This window comes from Sparus aurata, chromosome 14 (assembly GCF_900880675.1).
Source record: "Sparus aurata chromosome 14, fSpaAur1.1, whole genome shotgun sequence".
Lineage (NCBI taxonomy): Eukaryota > Metazoa > Chordata > Actinopteri > Spariformes > Sparidae > Sparus > Sparus aurata.
The window spans coordinates 20,372,789-20,396,995 of NC_044200.1; the positions used below are offsets into that span (position 1 = coordinate 20,372,789).

Sequence of the window (24,207 nt, forward strand, 5' to 3'; positions counted from 1 at the left end):
GATCGAAGGAGTCCCATCCCATTTATCTCAACCTGTAAAGTGTCCACACTGACAGACAGACATATAAATACTTGGCACAATGCTCAAATTTGCTAAATGTCTCTATGATGACACATAAAGTCACAAACTGAAAACATTACTAGCTGACGTTGTTGCTGGTCATCGTGCTTTACTGAGAAAAGACTTGAAACCAGCGACTGAGACCATAAACTCATACTCAAGTGACAACTTCTGTCATTTTCTCATAAGCTTACATACAATCACACTTATTTTTTAAACCAGTGGCGTCGCCCCTTTAGAAAGACTGCAGGTTTAAGGCACTGTGTATGTTTTTTTAGTGGGTTACGCTAGCGGCGGCTGCAGAGATTTGTTAAACTCACTTCCTTCGAACTCTGTGCTGTACGATCAGATTATTTCACACTTCTAGTCTTCAGCTTCACAACTAACTCCAACACCTGTAAACAAACTTTGATGTGTGAAATCAGTTAAATTCCTGTTTTGAATAAAGAGTTTGAACGATTCTTCCTTCGCTGTATGTAATGCAGGCTGTCATGCTGTCGTCCTGTGTTGTGTTGTGTTGTGTTGTCTCAGGATGCTGGGGCTGGAAGAGCTGCCAGGCCCTCTGTGCCTGCTCGGGCCTGTAAAGGGGGGTCATTGTCTAACCATCGAAAGTAGAAAGTTGCTCTGAATGCTAAGCTGTATCTGAGCCTGGCTTCTGACACGAGCTGATAATCAGATTTACTCCCCTGAATCCGCCGGACTCCACAATGCGCCCCACTGTCGTCGTCCCCCGCTTCGCCTCTTGCCGGCCCCCTCGCCAGCATCCCCGACCCTTCATCCACCCACCCTCCTCCCCCGCAGCAAAGCTAATTACACCCCGCAGAAACACAAATCTCCATGATTTAAAAAGTCACTCTTTTTCAGGGGTTTAACCTTGTTAGGGCCTAAGCCTGGCTTTCTTGTGCATCAGCTCTGTGAAGAATTCTCTGTTCCTGCAGACACTGGGACATAGACACACTTCTGTCTTTGCTCGTAGTCGTCCGCCTGTCAGAGAGTTCACTCGGAGGCAGTGTAATTAAGTGTGTGTGTGTGTATCGCTGCTTATGTACGCTTGTGTGTATATGTGTGTGTGTGTTTAGAGGTGAGGGGGGGGTGAAGGAGCACACGCAAGCCTGTCCTCTGCAGGCCATCTGGGACTCTGACTAACTAATAGACTTCCTACATTCATCGAGCAGCGCTACTTGTACATCTCAATCAGGGAGCTGTTGACCACAAACAGGCCCGTAATGACATTAGCCAGTTCTGGCTGTGTGAGGACAGCGTGTGGGTTGCCTGACGCCAGGAGGTCAGCCCGTTTCCTGGGGGCCTGCAGGGCCCCGGAGGAGCCCACACGCGTGTTCTGGGTGTCTACAGAAACTATAGTATTACCTACTGTCTCTGATGGAAATGGCTTCCTCTGTGACATGTTCCAGTCATCCCTTTGTACGGTAATGACACGTGCAGCAAAGAATTACATTTTGTCATTTTGACTATTTGACTTTCATCTGCAGTAGCCATTTTCTTGTGAGAGGATCCAATATCTGAATTTGCGGACATGATATACGTTTCTGAAATAGCTCAACTTCAAATCGACTAATCTTTAAAGAATGGAATTCAGACGTACATTTATATAGCTGGTTTTAGTATTAGCCGATATTGGCCACATCAAACAGTGTTGGGCTATATGTTGCTTGATAAGAGAAGATATGAAACCTTTCTTTTTTAAAGACTATAATACAGAACAGGATCTTTTTTGATTTTTTTACCCCAATATTGGTCCCAGTACGTGGATGCTTCAAAGATTCTATTCTTAACAGCACTTATTTGCTTCCATGCTCAAACTTTTACTTTAAGTTTGTCGTGAACATGAAAAGATAATCAGACTTCGGTACTGTCATTCAAAGTTCGTTCAAAAACTAAAGTTAGCTAATAGCGTTGAACGTAAACTTTAACTACGGTTGCGCAAGTTTTAGACGCTTTATTATGATGAAAACAAATCATCAGCTTCACGGTGTATCGCTGCAACCATTCACATAACTACAGTGAGTACAGAAAGTTTACGTTGAGTCAGTTTTTGTTAAATGTCAGAAGATGATTGCTTTGGAAAGCTGCACGTGTCGTCAATGTGACCATGTTTAATTAGAATTAGTGTGTTTAAAGGACACGCAGCTTCGTCTTGTACTGTGTGACTGCGTTCGCGTGTGTGGCTGCATTAACATGGCTTTCGCATGTGTTGTAATGACCCAGACATAAGTTAAACATTCGTGCCCGGACGCGCTCCTCAGAAGGTCACCGGTTTGATGACACCGGCCCGAGTCGATCCTCACAAAGCCTTCCTCATCCTCCTGACAGGCCTGAGCGACAGGTAATGAGGAGGCCGTAGGGGAGGAAGAGGAGCGAGGAGGAGAAGGGCCCCCATCACCGGCTCTTGTTCTGCTCTTTCTACCTCACTTCTCCTTCTTTACATCACAAGAATGCAAATCTTTAAAGCCTCCAGATCTGAGGAGAGGGAATCAGCGGAGATGGTGCAGGGATTTAAACGCTGATCCTCCCTGTGTGAGTCACAGACAGCGACCCCACCTTCCTCCCCCACTTTCTCCCCCCTTTCTCCCTCCGTCTGAAGGTCTCCTGGTTCATCGTTGTAGTCGGACAGATGTTGTATCCGTGCATTTTCTGTTTGTTTTTTTTTTATTGTGTGTTAAACGAGTGAGGAGCTGAACTTTGTTTTACGTGAAGCTTAAATCCAAGTCAAATAAAGCCCTGCTGCGTCTGTGGGCCGTCTATTACAAATGTTTGCTCTCTAAAGGCCACTGAATGAGTCACTGGGCTGGTTTTCTCTGTTTGGCGTGCCTCAGACGGGCGTCCATCCCTCCGCATTTCCAATATTGACCGTCCCGCCTGCTTTTATCTGGCGTGTCCCGACAGTGTACTCTGAGGAGTTTTATCACCCTTGAGATAATTTTCTCCCTCTTGTCTCTGAAAGACGAGGAAGGTTGTGGATGTAAGAACAGAAAGCCGGAGTTACTTTGTGTGCTGAGGAAGAGGAAGATGATGTCGTCTCTTTAGTGAACACAAGGGGGCAGTGGAGGCACCATGCATCATTTGAATTCTCCACAAACTGTTCAGAAGGGCTCCACTGTCAGGCTTTTATTTTGTGGTGGCAGGATTTACAGATGTTTTCCAGAGTGACTTTTATTTTGACATGTTTTCTATCAGATATCTGGGAGGTCAGATATACATTTACTTTGCAAAGTCATACTTTAGTTTTTGTTTGTTTGTGTGTTTGTTTTGTTCTGCCAGTGTAAGGGAGGGAAATATAGTTGGAGTTTGGTTTTATTAATTTTTTTGTAACTTTTTGGTTGACATTTTTTTCAATTTAAAAGTTATTTTATATCAAAAACACACAACATATTTTCTGTTGTTTTTTTCTTCTAATTCTTTATTGATTTTATGTGGCTTATATATTCACAGAATTTTTACTTCTATGGTTTTGAGTAGTTTTTATACACATTTAAACTAGTTTGTTTGTTTTACAGTCTTCCTTTATTTTAAATAATTATTTTAATTTAACAAATTTGTTTAATTGTTAAATGATGTATTTTCTGTATATTCATGTATATTCATGTTTTTGTCTTTTATAATGTATATTTTTATGGTACATTAAAACTTTTGCTTTATTATATATGTATTTATATATTGTCTGCCCTTAGTTAACATTTGTTTGAATTTTTCCAACTATGTTATGGTATGGTATGGTTAGGTATATTATTGTTTTTTTCCTTTTATTTAATTATTATTATTTGTTTGTTGTATTTTTTAATACTCTTATAACTAATTTTATAATTATTGATTTTATAATTTTTATCTTTTTGCTTTATTTCTTTATTAATTTAATTACTTTAATTATTAAGAAATAATAGGTGCGCTGATGTGGAGTCATATTGTGAAAAGTTTATCTCTCTCACTGATTTCTCTTTTTCTTGTCTTACAGGTTCACGAACGTCCTCGTCATCGTCCTCTCTTGTGTCCCCGGTTCTTGTCTCATATGAGGGCTCGTTCTGAGGACCTCAGGCCTCCTTGTTCCCTGAACTCCAAGTCCAGACCACAGCCTCCGTCTCAGGGGAGGACGACCAGCACACACACTCTTGCTGCGCTGAGGACGCAGACGCTGGATGGTGAGGCTTATCAACACAACACCTGGTGCTTTCACACCACCAGGAGGAGGCTGCTGCCTCCTTTGACTCCACAGCTCTGCTCATTAACAAGTTTTCTCGCCTTTTCTTCCTCTCCTGGAGCAGTGGAGGTGGAGGCCACCGGGCTCGTCGTTAGCTCTTAATCTCTCTCTGTGGTTGTGTTTGGTTAAGTGCAAATCTCCTCTCTGGCGAGGAAGTGCCCACAGCGCCGCCCTCCTGGTGGTCTTCTGGTGGGAGTGAAAGGCCCGGGGCTGGGAGACCTGCCGCTCCTTTCAGAGCCCAGCCTCTGATGTGAAGGCATCTCTCCCAGCACACACCTCAGCTCCACAGCAGGGCACTGCTTTCACCATGTCGGGGTGTGTGTGTGTGTGTGTGTGTGTGTGTGTGTGTGTGTGTGTGTGTAGCAAAGGAGGGGGGCATTTCTCAGCAGTGGGGTCTAATACTAATTATTCTACCATATGGTGGTCGGCTCCCTCACAATCGCCCTTAACCCTGCTCCCTGAAGAAACGTGCTGCGCCCGACGCCGTGGCTTTGCGCTCTGACACATGTCATTCATACGCACACACACGCACCAGTTCGCTTGTGTATGTGTGTGTGCGTGTGTGTAACAGATGGGAATGGCGGGGCATTGTAAGAGGAGGCAGTGCAGAAATGTGCTCTCCAGTGCGTTCTCTTTATCCTCCTGTGCTGACTCCTCTCGGTGGCAGACCCCCAGGAAACAAGAGCAGATTGTTTCACACCCTCCCTCCCCCCCCCCCCATCACACACACACACACACACACACACACATACACCGAACACACTCCCTCTCAGTGGTCAACAAAAAATAGGAGGAGAGAGAAAGGAAGGGGAGTGCAAAGGCGAAAGGGGGAAGAATGGAGAAGGCGAAAGGGAAATGGGCGGCTCTGGGTGGAGAATCTTAGAGGGATGAAAGGAAATGTTTAGAGGAAGGAAGAGGAGATAATGAGCGTGGAAGGACGAGAGAAGTGGATTTATGGAGCAGTGCAACAAGTGATTGAGAAATGAGTTTGGCTGTTTGCTTGCTGTAGTGCTGACATGATTCAGTGGTCATTGTGGAAGTCATTTATCAAACAAATTTGCCCAAGAGCTGATTGATAGTTGACTATTGGACATATTTATACATAAAAGCTACCTTTGCACAGGTCCTTTTACAGGACATTTATGTAATTGAAAATCAAAAGGCTAATTTGTCCAGAAATCAGTTCTTAAAAAAGTTCTCAAAAGGCATTAAATGCATCTGATACCTGTAGACACTCTGTGCACACAAGCAAAAGATTTCCATCCTGCTTCCAAAATATGTAAATTGGAAACCGATATTCAGTATTATTATTCGTATCTGTGTTGTTCTACTTTGGCTCTGATGCAGCGTCTGTTCAGTCAACACTGAATAATCTGGATCTGCAAAATAACTAGCAACTAAAGTTATCAGATAAATGTATATTTAAGTTCAGTGATATTAATTGAAGGATGGGAACGGCAGGTTAATGTGAAGTTTATGTCAAAAGAAAGCACTGAAATGATACAAAACGTGGTCACAACCCTACCAGAACATCTTCTCACCTGCCAAGTCCATTGAAAGTTCCCCTGACATTAACAAAATAATAATTTTATGTGACACCTGTAACTGACGTGATGTTCTGCCATCTCCAGCCTTTAAGAAAGATTTAACCCAAGCGAGCTCTCCTGCCCTCAGGTCCGATCTCTTTTGTGAATATTGAGTTTGGAAACAGGCAGCTGCTCCAGCGGGGAAGATTTCTCGCCGCCTTTGTTAGCGGGCCGACCCACCCAGCAGGAAATCAAATGTTTGCTCCAGGACCGAACAAAGTGGGAATGAACGTGTCACGAGCAGACTTTTAGAAATGATCTACGACATGTTGAGCATCTTTGTAGAACAGTGAATAAGACACTGTATTTGTTGTTGTGTTTCTGTCTTTAATTTGAAGGTTTCTTCCATCCCAGTCCAGACAGAACGAGAAATGTTGTGCAGGCTGACGGGGGTCCGATCGCAGGAAGTCGGTCTGCTGTTGTTGTTCCCTGTCCTCCGCTCCCTGCTACTCCACCATCATCCACCATTAATCCCGAACCCCTCCATCAAAACACCCCTCAGCCCGACTCAAAGGGAAAACAAACCAAGCTGAGCTCTGTGCCAGCATCTCGCTCCAGCCCTCGACATGCTCCAGAGGAAAAAGACATTCAGGAGAGGGAGACACGACCTGTTGTGTCGTCCACCACAGATGGGTCGGCGACACCGGAGCGTTCGCCGTCACTGACCTCCATGTTCTCACACGGGTCTCTCTCAGATTTAAGTCGTCCTCCTTCCAGTTTGTTCAGTCGAAGCACAGATCTCGCCAGTGGCAGGAGCAGCGTCCTCTCTGGTAAAACTTTAGCATTAGCTTTAGCCTCCTTCACAAGTACTTAATGTTTAAAACTAGTGATTGTCAACCCAGTTGCCAGAATAAATGTCGGCAGTGTACATGTCTGCAGAGAACAGCTTTGTTGAAAGCTTTGTTTGTTGTTTTTTTAAGTTGCAACTTCACGTTTCTTTAGGTTAGATTTTACTTAATGTTGTGACAGTGCTGCTCTGATTGTCAGGTGAGGTAAAGCACTTAGTTAAATAAAGCTACTTTCTTATTTTCCTCTGTTGTCTTACAGCAGATATCAGGGATTCGGACCAAGAAGGCAGACCTGGTCTCTCATCGCTCCAGTGTTCTGGAGTGATACAGTCACCGTTGGCTTCTTGCCCTCCACCAGGATCCAACCCTCGCCGATCATCCACAAACACCACGACCCCCCCTGTACTCTGTGAACCACTGCTTGGCCAGACCAAACCTCTCTCACCACGCCCAACATCAGACGTCCCTCCTCAGACAGACATCACTCAGAGCAGGCGTGAAAGCACAAAAACAACAGAGAATCTCAACAAAGGTGCATCTCTAGATCCTGGTCTTAACCCATCCTCTGACTCCGATCGTGGCCCCATCACCCTGGCATTCCCCTCCACTACTTGGTCCTCCTGCCCAAGTCCACAGAGGACCACTCCCCGCTCAGGGTCAGGACCAAAGCTGACCCCATCAGCGTCAGTGACTCGGCTGGAGTCTCATCGTTGGCCTGTCCTGCCTCCCATCTCCCCTGTCAGAGGTGAGAAATGATCTCTGCAGGCCACATATGGGCTGTTCACAGCCTCCTCCCTGCCCGGCACTGCGCTCCTGCCTACGTTCTTAGGAGCCCGATTGTCTTGAACATGGCTGGACATCCACTCATAGACAAAGGGACACAGAGAATTCAAAGCCTGCCTCCATAGTGAGACGTCCTGATGCTCCTGCCCCCACCGACACATTGTCAAAGCATCGCTGTCAGCCCGCTTTCCCCATCGACCCCCTCCTCATAATAAATAACGCAGAAAGCTTTTCTTTTTCCTCTAAATCAGCAGTAGAAAGGAGGGCTTTTGATGAAAAGCTGGTACCGTTTGATTCCTCGCTCAAAGGCGCGAGGCCCCAACAATAGAAGTCGGGGTGCCTACCTCGTGTGCCGTGCCTCTCAGCCTCGGCTCCCCCGTGCCTCGGCTATTCTCCGGGCTCTGAGAGGGAGACGTGTAGCCGATGGTCATAAATCCACACTGACCACCGCTCGCTGACGGCAGAACACTGAGCAGGGCCGCCACAATAGAATACCTCTGCGGCTTTCCTGTGGCCGCTAATTTACCGTTCCCAATGGGGATAAAGGACAGGGCCACTGACATCTGACTTCTCCGGGAACTTTATGAAAGAAAGCAAACAATGTGGAAATTGTGTAGGGATTTTCTCTTTTCTATCAGAGACATCTACTGTTCTCTGTGTGGTGCTGTGTACTGCAGGGGGGCCCATGCTGTATCGGAGCACGCTGTTCTGTTCACAGCAGACACAGAGCGAGTGTCACTGGTTCATTTATTTCCCCGCAGATGGAGGCGATTCAAGCTCAATGTGGCCTCAATGCGGCAGCGTGTAAAGCTTAAAAAGATCAATCTGGTTTATTACCACTTGGGTTTATTTTCATAGTTCTGGCCGTCATCAACATAGTTATAATCTCAGAGCGAGTCTGACAAGGAGAGCAACACAGTAACGATTGGACGGGTTGTAAACTTCACCTGGTGGCTACGGTACACATGTAAACAAGCTAACACTTGCTACCTTTTATTTTGCAGCGATTTAGACATTTTTCTGCCAGGATTCGTCTCCCTACCTTCAAAACAACCTACTCCCAGCGCTATTTTGCAGGGGCACCATCGCTGCATCTTGGGTGTAGTGCCAGCAAAGACAGTCGTGATTTGTTCAGAGAAATACAAACAAACCAGAGAAACTTTTATTCCCCTATAACAGAATGATAATGGGTGCAGACACAGCTGTGGCACAGTGCTGTGGTCTTGCTATAGTTTAGCCAGATCATCAAAATCATTTTATTTGGACATGAAACCAGAAGTCAGAATGTCCAAAATAATAATAAATGTAATAATCTTGCAGAGCACAAAAGTGTTTGCATCAATACAGCAAGTACAGGAAGACAAAGTTGAGCTAGCAATAGAATGTGTGTTAACTGGCAAAAAGTTCTCATGGTCCAGTCACTGTTTTTGTGTCTGTCAAACTTGTAGATCTACATCTGAAACAACCCTCCTCAGTTGTAGTTCATGTCTATATTTGATCGAACATTCTCATTTGAGAGACACTCAAAAACTACTGTGAACATTGTCCTGAGGTGGTCTGCATCAGCATCATGTCATCAATACAAATCTGCATTTTCAGTGTGATGTTTTGTCTTTTTGCAGCAGTTTTGGCTCCGGAGACAGTAAAGTAACCTTAAACCTTAGAATCCTGTGTGGTAAATGGCTGCAGAGGCTGATGTGAGTCTCCTCACCCCACTCAGCCCCTTTTGACCCCAATCATGATTATTTCAGATCCCCTACACTGCACGGAGTGACCCTGAGCTGACCTGTTTTGAGCAACATCTCCAGAGTGTAACTGTCCTCCACAATGAAGCGGGGCACTGTCCCGGCCCCGGCCTGGCCTCTCCACTCGGGGCCTTTTCCCCCGACACTGTGACCAGGAAAAGAGGGCCACAGGCACACAGAGAAGGCCTTGTCTGCCTCTAACTCTGTCATATCAAACTCCCTGACCCCCCAGAGTCACCCCTAACCTCCCCGAAAAACTCACCCTGACTCAGTACAGCCCCAATCTGCTGGGAATGACAGCTGAGTTGACAGCAGCAATATGCTTTGAAGTGTCAAGTCAAGTCCTTCCATTGTCCGTCTGAGTAGAGCGCCGAGCCGCTCAAGTGCACAATAGTGCAGCGGTGTGTGCATGTCGTTGTTCGCGTACTTGACAGCGCGAGGGTGGCTTCATGTGTACATTTATACTCGTCCATGTGGGCAGAGGCGAAGGAGCTGAGTTTGCCTTTTTCCTTTTTAGAGCCTCTGTATATATTATCCTTTTGTGCGGACCAAGCTGCTCTGCATCTCTAATGTGAGAAAAGCCTCGACAAGCCTCTTTCAGGGCGACGACAAAACACACCACCCAGTGAAACAGTTTCTCTCCCTAATCCTCAGATTTCTGAACCAGGCAGAGTGAAACAGTTTTGTTTTGACGGTCCGAGAGGAGATAAGTAATTAGGGGTGATCTGGACGGAGGTTTTTGGTAATTTGAGCTGAAGTGAGACTACTTTCGCCCTGAAGTCTGACTGCAACGCCGTGCTCAGACCTTCATATCTGCATAGCCTGAGGGCCTTCACTCATGGAGGTCCTGGGTTTGTGTTGTTAGTTGTCCACTTGTCAGAGTGTAAAACCTGGAAGGGACAGGCTTTACTTAAGCCCACTACAACATCCAGCTGAGATTTATAGCCTGATAGCTGCATCGGAGAACGTCCTCCAGGAGCTTTTCCTCTGGCTGTCGGCTCTCTGTGGTGTTATTTGTTTATTTACATCTCATTACTTATCAATCCAGTCTACACCCCTGAGATTTACTGAAATCCCAACAAGTGATAGATTGTGATTTAATGCCTTCTAATTGTTTAATGACATTCAATTTAATGGTTATCAGAGTTTTTGCTTCAAATGAACAGCAAGAAAATATCCTCTTTAGACTTGTACACTTCTGTGTAGTTGATAAAAAGAAATCTGCTTTGATTTCTTGTCAAGAATTACTGTAGATGAGAAGTTTGATGCTGCTATCATATCTGTCCATTAGCATGATATGAAGTTAAGAAGGAGAGGACGTTGAAACAGCTAACTGAGATCAGTCCAAAGTTAGAAACGTGTCTGTTAGTGCTTCTAAAGATAATTAATTGATACATTCTTTGTTTTAATTGTGCAAAATCAGTCTAGAAAGCATGATGGTGAGCCAAATATCTCCTGGCTTCATAGTTTTGCTAACGGACAAAGAGTGTTTTCAGTCTTCTCATTTAACTTTCAGGAGGAAACTCTCAGCAAAGTCAATTTCCCAAATTGTCAAACTACTTGAAAGATGTCTGGAATATCACTATAATAAGATTTCCCATCTTGTTTATTTTCAGCTCTAGATGAAGATGAAATAACTTATCTACTAAAATCATGAACATCCAACTTAAAACGACTAAAACCATTAATCTTCAGTGAGAAAATGAAATATTTAATCACCTCAAAAGAAGGTAATTATATCACTTTCCTGAACTGCCCCTCTGCATTGTGCTCATTAGGTTCTCCCAGTTGTTTTTATTATTATTCATGCACCTCTTTGTTGTTTTCTATTATTTTCTAATGAAACAACCCACTGTGCCCACGTGTGTCATTAAAGCTGCATTTAATCCTCATCATCATCGCTGTTTATCATCCTAACATAATACACCCACTCTGTGTTGCTGCAGGACGCTGTGGCACTGCAGCATCTCGCTCGTCTGAGCTCAGCTGCAGTCAGTCTCATGTGTTTGACGAGCTGGAGGCCATCGCCCCTCGTTCCACTTCCTGTCCTTCTCTGGACGAGGCCGCAGACTCATCCGGGTGCCCCTCACCTGATACAGGTAGACACACACACACCATATAGTCTGCAACAAAGACTTGTTTTCATGATGGATTAATCTGTCATTTTCATCTTTCAGCCAAATACCTGTAAAGCTTATGACATCCCATCAGCCTCTGCTCTGGTAGTAGCTTATTCTAGTCATATAAGCAAACATTAGCATGTTCATACACTTCAATACAAAAGTAAATATGGGAAACAACATGCTAGCTTAACATATGCATGTTGCTGTTGACAGCATGTTAGCATGCTAACCTTAGCATTCCGCTCAAAGCACATTACATCAAGGTTTGAAAGTTAACTCGTGCCTTTGTTGTCGTTGCTCTTCCAGTATATTCTGACAAAAACAAACAGTGATGGAGTTGATTATAATAACTGCCAGAATGGTGCTGTACATAATGTTTTCCTGTTTATTTGTTTGTTGCTGTTTCCATCTCCATGTGCCTCCCAGTAATGTCTCAATTAGACGTGCTCTCCTTCCTCTGTGACTTCAGCCTTGTTACAGACAGGGACGGGCTTATCTGATCCCTCACTGTGTCAGGTCATTGTATCAGCCCATGTTGGCCAACAAAAGCAGGGTAAATGCGATGTGTGTGTCTGCATGCCTGTGCTAAATAGCATGTGTGTGTGTGTCCTGGAGGTGGTTGAGTGAGCCGCCGAGAGACACATTAGCCAATGAAGACTTCCTTCACCTCCCTCATAGCCCTCTAATCCCTGACAAGGTGTTTAACCTGCTCGCTTGACCCAGACCCCCATCTGACCCCGGCGACCTTTGCCCCGAGGATGTGAACGGATCAGGGCAGCCGCTGCCATGGCAGCCACAGCGTGATAAAATCAACTCAGGCCTCAAATGCCCTGCCAAATGTGAGCTAATGCTCCACACTGATTTTTATCAGGCTGACATGAAGCACAATCCACATCTGTAGATAATGTGGCTGATTTAAAGCTTCACTGAGCAGGATTTTATTAAAAAATACGGATATGTTATCAGCCTTCATCACCAAGAAGAATATTTCATCTTTAAGCACATGTGGGGACGCTGTAATGAATGAATAGATGAATGGTTAAAATAAAACATGCTCGTATCTAGAAACAATTCTTCTTGACTAGTTGACATAAAGCAGTTTTGTTAACCCTAACAGAAAATCTACGGAAACACAACAGTCAGGCAAGTATTTTTCTTAAAACAAACGTCCTAAGTGACGAAAGAGACTCAAGCACAGTCGGACACAATCTGAAATTGGTTAATTAGACCCATTCTAAAATGTTCCCCCTTTAATAAGCAGTTATGGTTGATACGAGCAGCAGTACATGACGTTCTCTGGTGCCTTTCACAGTTAATGATCCGTGATCAGAGCTGAAAGTGAGTCAACCCATTTTTACAACACATAAAGTTCTGTCATCCACAGCAGCAGGATCAAAACTCCCTTTTTTTTAGTTTGTTTATTATGAAGCAATCATAATAGTTTAATACTGATGCTTAATACTTAACCTCAGACTTAAAATTAAAGATGGGCACTCTTTAGTTTTTGGCCTGGATGCTGATCACGAACTGCCACATCCAACATCATCCGTCATCCTCTCATCTCTTTCTCCTCTTATTTCCTGCCATCCGATTAACACAGAGGCTCTGCATGACCTGTAAAAAGTTTACTGATGTTGAATAAATAAGTATTTTTTAAACCTTTCTCAAACTTCATCGTCCCACAGTGCATTTAAATTAGAAGTGTGTCCGTGCTCTTCTGTCCGTCTGACCCTGTGTGGGTGGTAACCAGTGTGTCCAACACCTTAATCACAGGCTTAGTCATTTGTTATCTGCCACTGTGTTTGCTGAGTGTCTTTCAATCTTGCGGCTACCTTTAAGTAATTACGCACTAAGAAGCAGCCTAACTGAAAGTGTGTCCCGTCACATTACGTTACACCCACGGTTAACCCTGGGATTTCCTCTCAACGACTCCTTAATTTATCAGCCGAAGCAACAGTGCCTTTTTCTCACCTGAGGGATTACTTTACCAGCGTCAGCACACCTACGTGAGTGACTTCCCAACTGATAACACTTCACAGGAAAGTGTGTGTGTGTGTGTGTGTGTGTGCGTGGGAGCAGACTTGACTGCACAAAACAATTAAAACAAACTGAAAAGTTTCTGTTTGTGAAAGCTACAGGCTTGTGCGTGTGTGCGTGTGTGTGCGTGTGTGTGTGTGTGTGTAGAGGGGTACCTTCAACAGAGCGTGCTGTGTGAAATCCCCTCGGAGTGGAATGGTAGCTCCACACCCAGCCAGCGTGGGCTGGGGATTTGCATGGGCCCCGAGCCACACTGTCATTGATCCGGTTTTAATTGGGTGTGACGATGAGAACTTTGGATTCGGGGGGGGGGGGGGGGGGGGGGGACGGAGTGTGTGAGGATAATGTACAGTATGTGATCATCTTGGAGGACTTGCATTGTAAAGATGATTGTATTTTTGATAAGTGTTTCTGTTACTATATTTTGTTGATTGTGGGTTTAATTTGGACATATTTAAGCCTGACCATCTTTATGACCGTGCTCGCAGAACAGCTCTTAATGTATTTTATGTACATTTTGAAGTATTGAAGCATTAGAAAGGGTCGATAGAAGAGCGCTTACCTCACATGGCTGAACAGCTTTATCCGCTTCAAGAGAAGAAGAAGAAGATGAAGAAGAAGAAAAAAATATGGGGGTAAAGAAGAAGAAGAAGAGGGTGAAGAAGAAGTGATATTCAGAATTCATGAATTTTCCTGTATTCCCCTTTAGACTGGTTTGGGCTTTTCCTCTTTTTTAGGTTTATTAACTTGTTTTGTTTCTGGTTCATGATCCTTAGAGGTCGTCCACACCAAGAGCGATACCTGTGACAAAAATTATATATAGATCGTTTTTAACCTTCACTCTCTGTCATGAGCTCTGGTTAGTGACTGATGTGATTGAGGATGAAAGCATCTGAAATGAGTTCAGCCTGTCAGGTATCACAGATCCTCATTAGAGTTCCGGTCAGGAGCCTGGACATCTGAAGGCAGCACAGAGAGGAGGTGCTGCTCGTTCACATCTATAGGAGCAAATGTAGGTGGTTCTGAGCATCTGGGTCCTGCTGGATAACCAGGCATGTCCAACTGGTACGGGTAGACCCAGAAGAAGGGAATGCTCTGGATCCCAAGGGGGAACCTGGAGAACGTTGCCGGGGAAGGAGACACCTGGATGTCCTTGCTGAACCTGCTGCCACTGCACACAGCCTCCAGATCAGTGTCAGTCTATTTTAGGACTGAAAATGAGATGAAACAACATGTTTGTTTTCTCATCGTTAGCAGCTGCATCGCAGCCCCATCAGTGGTCTGTTCTGTTATCCAAATGACTCACCTATAGAAAAGAAAACCTGTTTTAGTTATAATCTGTGTCCATCAGCGCTGCAGGATATTTTCCCATTGATTCAGACTTTGATGTTGTCCTCCCATGCAGAACTCTCTTCTGGCCTGGCAGCGCTGACGGTGGGCTGCGACTCAGGAAATCTGGGATCCCTGTCCCGGGTCCAGCTGCTCCTCCTGGACCGACTGGAGCCGGAGAACCTGCCGAGTCCCTTCGGTATGGAGGAGGAGCAGGATTGGGATCTGAGGGAGCAGTATGATCCAGAACTGGAAGGTAAAGCTCTTCATGAGAAAGGTGCAAACAGATGTATAGGGAGAAATATGAAAAAACACAGGGGCTGAACATTATCATCTCAGCATCGACATCTCATGTTTATTTCACAACTAACATGATGAAACTTCTTCATAAGGAACTCCTATCTCCTATCCTCTAATATCTAATACATTTCTCTCTCTATGTTAAGGTAAATTTGCCTAAATAAGTGTGTGGTAATGTGAGAGAGAGCAACATAATCACAGTTTAATACCAGGATTAGATCTAATCCAACGAAAACATCCAGCTATATCTGATACAAGTGTCTTGTTAATGCCAGATGGAAACTGAGCCAAAAGGGGAAGTTCACACTCGAAAGAAAACTCTGAGTCAGCATCGATATCAATCTACTTAAAAGCTTTTGAAACTTGTTTATTAAGTCAACAAGCATCCAAACGGTCTGCAAATTGTTTGTGATCAAGTGAAAATCACCTGAAATCTCCATTATTTGCGATATATTGAAGAAGTCAACTGTGACTGATGAGCAATCTCAGTTTACTGATCATAAACCTCCTGCTCTGACAAATCTCTCTGACAGTTTGCGTGACATTGTGTGATAAGCAGAAACCGTCGCTTTAATAACAGGGAGCAGTCAGACAGGTGTGTGTCTGCGTGTGCGAGGAGAAAACTCACATGACCAGACAGAGGAGAAAAAACATGACACTGTAGGTTGTTTTTTTTGCCGTCCTTGAGAGTAAGCGATGCCTTTATGGCGTGAAGCGGCTTCTCTTTTAACGAGCCGTGTTGCCGCCTCTCATCTGCTCCCAGGCATGCCGCTGCGAGCTCTTAACTGCTTTTCCCCGAAAGGTGTGGCAGCTCACAGGGGAGGTTTTTAGTGATATCAGGATGTGCCATATTAATAAAGATCAAACCGCTAGAGTGGATCATTAACCGGGAAAGTCCAGCTAAGATAGCAGGAGACACTTAGAAACAAGCGCTGCACACACAACAATGGATAAGGAACCGAGAGGAGCGTGTGCGGCACAGTCATTCAGTCTGGCGTCTGTTGTTCGGAGTGTGATAACGCGTCGGAGAGAGAGATAAACACTGCAGACGTTTAAAGGTTCAGTTCAACCAAATTACGAAAGGGAAAACCTGTAGTGGTAGGAAGTCGTGCAGGTGGTTTATACGTTTGTTTGTTCAGGTTTTGAGAAATTCGTCTCAACTAGATTTTTTCAGTGGTGGAATGTAATTGAAGTACATTTACTCAAATACTATACTTCTACTCTGCTACATCTCAGAAGGAAATATTGTACTTGTCACTCCACTACATTGTCTCACAACTTAAGAAAAAAGTCACTTTTCAGTTTAAAGTTTTTGTGAAAACTTGCAAATTGTCTTGGATAAGCAAAGCTAAAAAAACATTTTTCTGACACCATGAAAATGCTAGTGAATATGAACTTAAACATCTCCAGCAGCAAAATGCAACATACACATACAATGCAGATGTTATATCAACCCAAAAACATGTGATACAACAGTAAAACACTGACTACTTTTCATGTTTATAATTAAATGTTGTGATAACGCTGTCAGGTTTTCAATGCAGGACTTTCACAGTGTGATCATTCAAACTTTTGTCTTAAAACTTGATCAGATGACACATTTTACAAACTTTACCTTTACTTAATCAACAGATGTCACTGTGAACAGTTTCAACTGAAGAGATTATTATTTTTCTATTTGTTATGAGCACTGACATTCCTTCGACCTCCATGCAGATTTCTCCAAACCTGGACAGATATAACCGAATCTATCTGCTAGATCTCATCAGCGACAGACCAACAAAAATAAGAATACTGCTGTGGTTTTCTGCTTCTGCATCTATGCCACCGATGTTTACAACAAGAGAAAATCTGTCCGAGTTTGCTGGAAGCTTGTCTTTCCTCTCTCTGTGTCTCCAGAACAATGTTTGCACCTGGCACACTTCTGTAGACAGGTGCTCCTCCAGGGTTTTGTTGCTCCATTTTTTGCCATTGTTTGCTCAGAGATTAAGAGCCATAATTGGAACTAATACGCGATGCATTACTCATATCTGAGCACACACACTCAAGCACAAAAGACAAGTGCATGTAAGTGCGCGCAGGAGGCTGCCACTTATGTACACACATGCACGGGCGCCTGCCTGCAAACACACAATTGCTTCCTTTAGCTTGACGCTGCGTCCTCTGTGTGTGTTTTTTTTATTTTTCAGGTGTTTTGAGGCCCCTCACAGCTGGCAGCATCTCTGAAAGGTGTGACTCTCCGGGGAAAGTCCAAGAAAACAAATCGGTGAGTGCCGCAGCCTCTTGTGAAACCGCCTTTCACTCTCTACCCCCCTCCTCCGTTCATCTATCAGATTTCCCCCCAAAAGCAGGACTGCGCCTTGTCGTGAGCAAACACAAGACCTTCAGGAATCAACTCCGGTCGGACAATAAGTCCAAACCTGGCACACACAGTCTCCCTCCCACACAAAGGCCCCCTTTTACAAACTTGAACTGGCATGTATTTATAACTGTCTTTCCAGTAAGACGAGCCAAATTGTTGTTGATAATTGAGACACAATATAACAGAGGGCACGCGGCGTGCAGCAGGTGTGTGGTTAATCAGTCACGGGCTGCAGGAGGGGGGAGGCCTGACTGTATGGCTTTTACTCCAGCTCATTGCTCTGTCGCAGGGGGGGCACGCTCGGCTAAACGCCCGACACTGTGGGATTCTTTTAGAGGATGCACCACCTCTAGGATCAGACAGGGGTTGAGGGGTGAGGGGTCAGGGGGGTAAACAGGGCTTGTGCATGCTGGGCTGCAGCGGAATGGACGCAGGTGCTCCACGTGATCTACGATTAATCTCCCCCTTTATGACGGACGAGAGAGAGCCCCTGAAAAGCATGAATGAGACTCATAAGCCCCCTGCAATTATGCCAAACCACAATGACGGGCTGGAGTGGTTGGAGCTGGATTCATACCGTCATTTGCATAATGTTCCTCACTGAACCAAGTGTCCACACACTGGATTATTTATAAAGAGGAGAAAGTGATAAACCAATGGTATGTTTGGAGCCGGAGAATGGGAGGAGCTGCCGGCTCTGGTTCTCGGTTTGAGGCGTTTTTAAATCACTCCCGTTTGGAAGCTTTGTTTACGTGAGATCTTCTCAGTTATACAACATAGAAACCATGGAGTTTTAAAGGAATAGTTTGACATTTTAGTTGACATTCCTAAAGTCTTTTCATCATTTTGAGGCTGCGAGGCAACCAGCAAACACTCCAGGAAGTCATCGCTCCCGGCCAAGAAAACGTCCGATACCATCTTAAATAAATTCTTTGTTCATAATGCTAAAGTTATTAAAACCCCACCCATCCTCACCTGTTATTATGCCACTGCAGTAATGGCGTCTTGTCTACTTCTTGACTACTTGCCCAGATTCATGTATACAGAACATAAACACGGCTTTTGATTCCAGAAGTTGGCGTACACCCACGTGTAGACTTTGCACATCACAATATGGGCGATCTGTCGCTGAAGTTTCATCCTGACTTCTGTTTCCTTGCAGGATCAATCTGAAGGAGGTTCTGGTTCACCATCCTCTTGGATCATAGACCCGAGTCCATCACATGACATGTTCAGATCAGCCTCTCCTCCTGGTACTGTATCCCTTACATCTACTCTGACAATGATTGTTTTCTTGATCTGTGTGTGCTGTTATGTCATATCACCACTTTATTAAAACAGGCGCTCTTGCTCAAGAGCCTATAACAACAATACTTAATCAATACAAGAGCCTGTCTTCAACCATTAGCGTCTGATCCGGTAAAAGCCCACTCAGTCCCTGTCAGCTCTGGTTTATCAGGAGCCATTGTCTCCTCACTGTCAGCACTGTGTTGAGCGCTCCCTTGCCTCCGGTACACTTAAGCCCGATAATCCTCAGTAGGGGCCAGCTGGCTCCAAGTATCACCTTCACCTGTGTGGCTGGCTTGTGTACATTCATGAGTGATGGTTCAGAGGCAGCGCTTACTGTACGAGACCACAAACACTGGAAGGAAAGACAGGAAAAAGGTCAGGAGTGCTGTCACCACATGGAAGTGGAGAGACGCCCTCGAGCTAATAGCGGAGTCTTTTTCCTCCCGTCATCGTGAGACTGTGATCACACTTTCCTCACCTATCAGTCGTTGTTCTCTGACGTTAATGGTCCACACAGTTTGCTGTATTCCCGACGAATGTCATATCAGAGATTGATGTGTCTGAGGGCCGAGCTCCAGCTCACCATTTAGACCAAAGGTACAGTGATACGTCTTCTAATCAAACATGGTTGACGTCAAGTACCAAGGCTGCGTGGCTTAAAAAAAACACTGAGTCGTTTACTCCTTTAACACCAAACAAAAAGCCCATCAGCACCCGCTAACATTGTCTTCAATGCAAATGTGTATAATCAGCATCCGCATTCACTCCCACGTCAAATGATCCTGCAATCAGCTGCAGCTCCAATGAAAAAACTGTGATGGAAACACAACACTGAGGGGGAATACGTTATTTTTTAACCCCTTTCAGGCTCATTTATACTGATATCTGATTATCACTATTTATGCATTTTTGCAAATTTGACTGATTTTACTGTTTTAGCGAAAAGACCAATCCAGTTGAAGGAAACATTACTGAGTTGCACGATGGGAAATGTAGGATCTTGCTTTTACAACAAAGTTAGTGCGTATATATTTCTTAATGTGCGTAAACCTTCTAGAAATAAGTTATTGCCCCTGTTCACATTGCCAGGAGACAGATTTGCCTTTCTGTTGTATTTTTCTTGTGTCATGTTCTTAGTCACGGACACATCAGCGAAACAGGGAACGGCGTAAAGCGGCAGATCATGTCACCTCATCGGTTCGAGTTACATCACAGTGGTCTTTAATATTTCAAGACTGTTGGGACACCCAGAACTTCTGAGCTGTAGTTTTTCTATTTCACTTCAATCTTTCCAAAACCGTTGACTCTACTCTGCAAAATGTTGCAGGACAGAATGATTTAAGAGGAGAATGATTGATTTATTAGCTTGTTAAATGTTTACAATGTACAGCCATTGTCATAACATACAATGGCTGAATTCCCATTAGCTTTTAAATGCAGGTTGTTTATTTCATTACAGATTTTAAAACCAGTCTTAAACTGTTTAACTGCCCTATAAGAATTAAACAAACTCAGGGAACAAGATGTCACCCAGAGGATCCCGGTGATGGCTTGTGTGCTTTGACCTCTCAGAGGCCAAATGCATGGTCACACTCTGGGGGAAGAGGAGGGAGCGAGGGGGTCATCAGCAGGGCGTGGAGAGGTCACGCCTGAGGTCACACAGTGACTTAAAGATGCCCAGTGTGTGGCATGTCTTTGTGTGGATAGGTGAGATTCGGTTACCCTGGAGGTGAGAGCAGTTCAGCCTTTGAATGGGGCTCTAAAGTAATGGAGGGAGTGACCCCATTACGACTCAATGTATATGAGTCGTTGGAGAAAATGAGTTTGTGACACCAAGTTCACACGACTAACTGCTGATTTACATTTAGATTTAGGGAAGATGGGTTGAAAATACATTCCGTTTGTGTTGTTGTGTGAGAAATTGTGAGTATTTATCAGAAAAAAATGCAAAAAATGTGTTTGTGTTCCATAAGAATACATAAATCTGGTCCGTTAGCCGTTAGCTCTGTTGGTTTTTTTAGTTCCATTAGCTGCTAGCTCCTTTAGCCAAACGCCCACAGGACTCTGGTGCCTATTGGCTACGGATAGCTAACAGCTAACTAGCTTTCCTCCCACCGATTTCAACACAAAATTGGTGTTCACAGTGTAGAAAATGGGGGTTGCATCCCATGTCTTTCTTTCTCCCAGAATTTAACGTGTTATATTTTGGGTGGGCTAGGTCTCGCTGTGAGTTGCTAACTACAGTAACAGTCATTTGCTAAGTGATAGCATCTCAGGGAACATCTGTATTTGTTCCAGATGCATTTTCTGTCATGATGCAGGTAATCTCGAACCCTCAGATCGAATGTGTCATGTTAAACAGGTCTTTTAGTGAAAAACCCACAAAGAAATATCCCCCGACTCTGCAGTTGCTCATAGCTCTACACAGCTTTTAGTGTTTTTTTCAGCTCTTTGTTTTGTTTTATGGCTCTCATCAACTCGTTTCGAGCACTTTCCAGCGACAAAGCTCTGACCCACTGTAACGCAGGCCTACTGGCAGACAAAGTTAGCAACTAGCTGTTCAGTTCAGTGCAACAAGCTGCTATAAAACCAGGTGTATTTGTCTCAATGATGATAGAGAACAAAAGTTGTGCTGAAAGGAGAGTGAATATTTGACTTGCATCAGTCTGGTGGATGGAAACACGTCTCCAACTAAATACTAAACTCGTTCCAGCAGCTAAAAAAATGGATTACACCTGTTTTGAAACATTCATATAGAATAGTGAAACATCCAAGAACATCTTTTTAAATCAATATTTAGAAAAAGGCTCTGGTACATTCATCCATTCTTGGACAAAGCAAAAGGGAAAATTGAGACTTTTAATGGGCCAGACTGAAACTTAAGGTTCTCCTGAATCAAGTGATGTATGACAAGATTGGTTGCCTGTCAACCTGGAGTCCACTTTCATATTCCAACAACACAAAATACAAATTAAAAATATAAAAAAAAAACAACAACATGCCATAGAAATTAAAACAGAAGCTGTCAGAATCACACTGCTCCAGAAAAAACACACAAAATCCCCCAGAACAGATCAGAATAAATGATATAAATGATAGATTATTCCATATTTCTTGAATTGCTTTATTGAAAGAGACTTTGTTTTTGCCACCTACGATGGTTTAGCAATCCTGCGATTGATCTGAAGCCAGAAATGAGCTGCGATAAGATTCTCCTGCTCCCCAGTGAGGCTCATGATAAGACCTCTGTCCGGATTTGCTCATCAGGAATTCATAGGTAGGATTATCCCTCCCCTCATAATTGTTTCATGACTGTTTCCCTTGCTGCCCCGGTCACTCTGCGCTCACTCCAGTGTTTAGCATTCAGCTGCTACTAAAGATGTTAGCGTCCGAATGAATGTAGTGATGTGCGGGGGCCACAAAGAGCACTAATCTGAACTGACCCTGGTGGATTGTTCCAGGAAGCTGAGGAAGCTACGGGACAGATTAAGCTCCAGAAAGACAGAGATGGTGCAAGTAAAGATTAGTCGTGTACTAAGCGAGGATCGTTTCCCCCCCAGAGGACCACACACTGACAGTGTAGCCATGTCACCATTGTCTCTAAGCCACCGCTGCTGTGGACTCATTGGCTATTGTCTCCGAAATCCTCCAGCGTTTCCCCAAAAACCTGGACTCGAGCCCTTTGATTGGCACTTGTCAGGGCTGATAGAGAGCGGTGACATGTTGGGAAAGGCTTCGATAAAGGAGCCCTGAAAGGCAAATCCCCTCCCCATGAATAATAAATTGGCAAGGATTTTCCTTTTTACTCCACCCCGCTCCTATTCTGCCCATTCTTTCAGGAGATAGAGGAGTGCAGGCTCTGGGTGGCATCAGTGAATAGCCTCGGCGCGCTGATTGTCTCGCTGATGCTCATCCCTTTCTCAAACATGCAGAGAAAGAGATACAAGTCCAACCTTCTTGCCTCTGCCTGGTGCGCTGGATGGTAAAGGGCAGGCAGTGTGTGTTGGGGAGAGTGTGGGCGGTGTGTGTGTGTGTTTATTGTCTCCGGCGGCCTTTTCGGAATCGGCGAGGGGATTTGACTCGGCCGCTCGCAGCCAAATCCAGCTATCTGCTGCGTTCAGATGCTGCGGTTGGTATGGTAACCTGCTCTGTGTGTTTTAGATGGGCTCTTGTTTCCAGCTTGAACTGACCAGTAATCACTGCGGTGCATTCATGGATTAGACCACGGTGGAGGTTAGGATAGGAGGGTTTAAAAAGAAGGAAACCAAATCCTGAATAATTAGTTTTTCACCCTCTGCTTTAAAGATTGTACTTTACAGAGGCTGTGTGGACGTATAGAATTAAACCAGTTAAAGATAAAATATGGAACATTTCCACATTAAAATGTGACAAAAAGACTTAAATTGTGTACTTAGATTATCCCAAATGTTTCCTACAGTATTTAAAACTGGAGAAATCCATAATTTGATCACCACTGGGGTCATTTTTTCAAGTAAAAATTCCAAATATTTGATAAAATGGCCTCTTAAATGCGAGGATTTGTTGCTTTTTTCTGTTTAAAAGCCCATTTTGTGGGATTTTGTGGCATCTAGCGGTGAGGATGAAGTTTGAAAACTACTGTACACTTCTTGTCTCGCTCAATAAAAACAGGAACAATATGAAAGGCCGGTCTCCAGAGTGTTTGGGCTGTTCTGGTCTACCTGAATACTTCAGCTAAATACAGTTAGGCGGTTTTTTCATTTGGTCTTGAGCTGTAATCTCTGGATCCATTCCTTTATTCAGATCCACACCAATAGTTAATGGGGTTTATTCTGGGCCGAGACCAATTCTCTCTCCAGGTTTCATGTAAATTCGTTCAGTTTTTTTTGTGTAATCCTGCTGACAAACCCACAAACCAACCAATGTACCCGGGTGAGAACATAACCTCCTTGGCCGAGGTGATAAACTCACATAAAAGTCAACAAAGGAAATATTCTTACACCTGTTAAATACCTGAAAAATACCATCATGCACCTTCTGAATTTAAGTTTCCGTCATTATAGAACTAAGATGAGCTTAATTGTCTTGTTAACTCATCAGACAAAAACTGTCTTGGTGTGTCTTTCCACAATCACCTCTTTGGTCAGCTATTGTCTACACATCCATCAAGATGTCACGTTAGAAAATCCCAGACATTTGGTTTATGTTGCATATGAAAGAAATGATGGATTCTGCGCCCTGGAGATGAACACATTCCTCATCCTGTCGTCTGTTTTGGTGACATTGAGACGCGAGCAGGACACGAAGGGCCGACGGGAGCGTGTGATTGTGTGCAGCCTGGTGGAAGACGGCCTGTCAAATGAGACATGGCTCCATCAATCTGGGCTGCTGACCTCTGCGCGCTCGGCGACGGGACAAATGAATCCACGGCAGCGCGTTCGGACGGCTTGATGAATCTGCTGGTCAAGCTGTCTCCCTCCCTAATGAATGGGCCCATCTCCAAATGTATCACATTTTTGAATTATCGCTCATGCGCTAACACAAGTAACACCCGCGTCCTGCAAAAAGTAGCCCGAAGAAAGGAGTCCTAATGGAAACTGTTGCAGAAGACA

General features: G+C 44.3%; 1 protein-coding gene across 7 annotated transcripts in view; it reads left to right on the forward strand.

The window, feature by feature from the left end:
* The window catches only part of LOC115595568 (mucin-5AC-like), a 63,563-nt gene that overhangs the window by 19,857 nt on the left and 19,499 nt on the right, over nucleotides 1-24,207 (forward strand). For 6 of the 7 annotated variants that reach the window (XM_030440208.1, XM_030440211.1, XM_030440209.1 and 3 more), the window contains 7 exons: nucleotides 4,031-4,214; nucleotides 6,198-6,629; nucleotides 6,907-7,392; nucleotides 11,122-11,274; nucleotides 14,741-14,920; nucleotides 17,154-17,230; nucleotides 18,489-18,579. In XM_030440208.1, the coding sequence (XP_030296068.1) occupies nucleotides 4,085-4,214; nucleotides 6,198-6,629; nucleotides 6,907-7,392; nucleotides 11,122-11,274; nucleotides 14,741-14,920; nucleotides 17,154-17,230; nucleotides 18,489-18,579 (1,549 nt within the window). In that variant the 5' untranslated portion in view covers nucleotides 4,031-4,084. The remainder of the gene's footprint in view (nucleotides 1-4,030; nucleotides 4,215-6,197; nucleotides 6,630-6,906; nucleotides 7,393-11,121; nucleotides 11,275-14,740; nucleotides 14,921-17,153; nucleotides 17,231-18,488; nucleotides 18,580-24,207) is intronic. The other variant, XM_030440206.1, reaches the window with a different exon arrangement.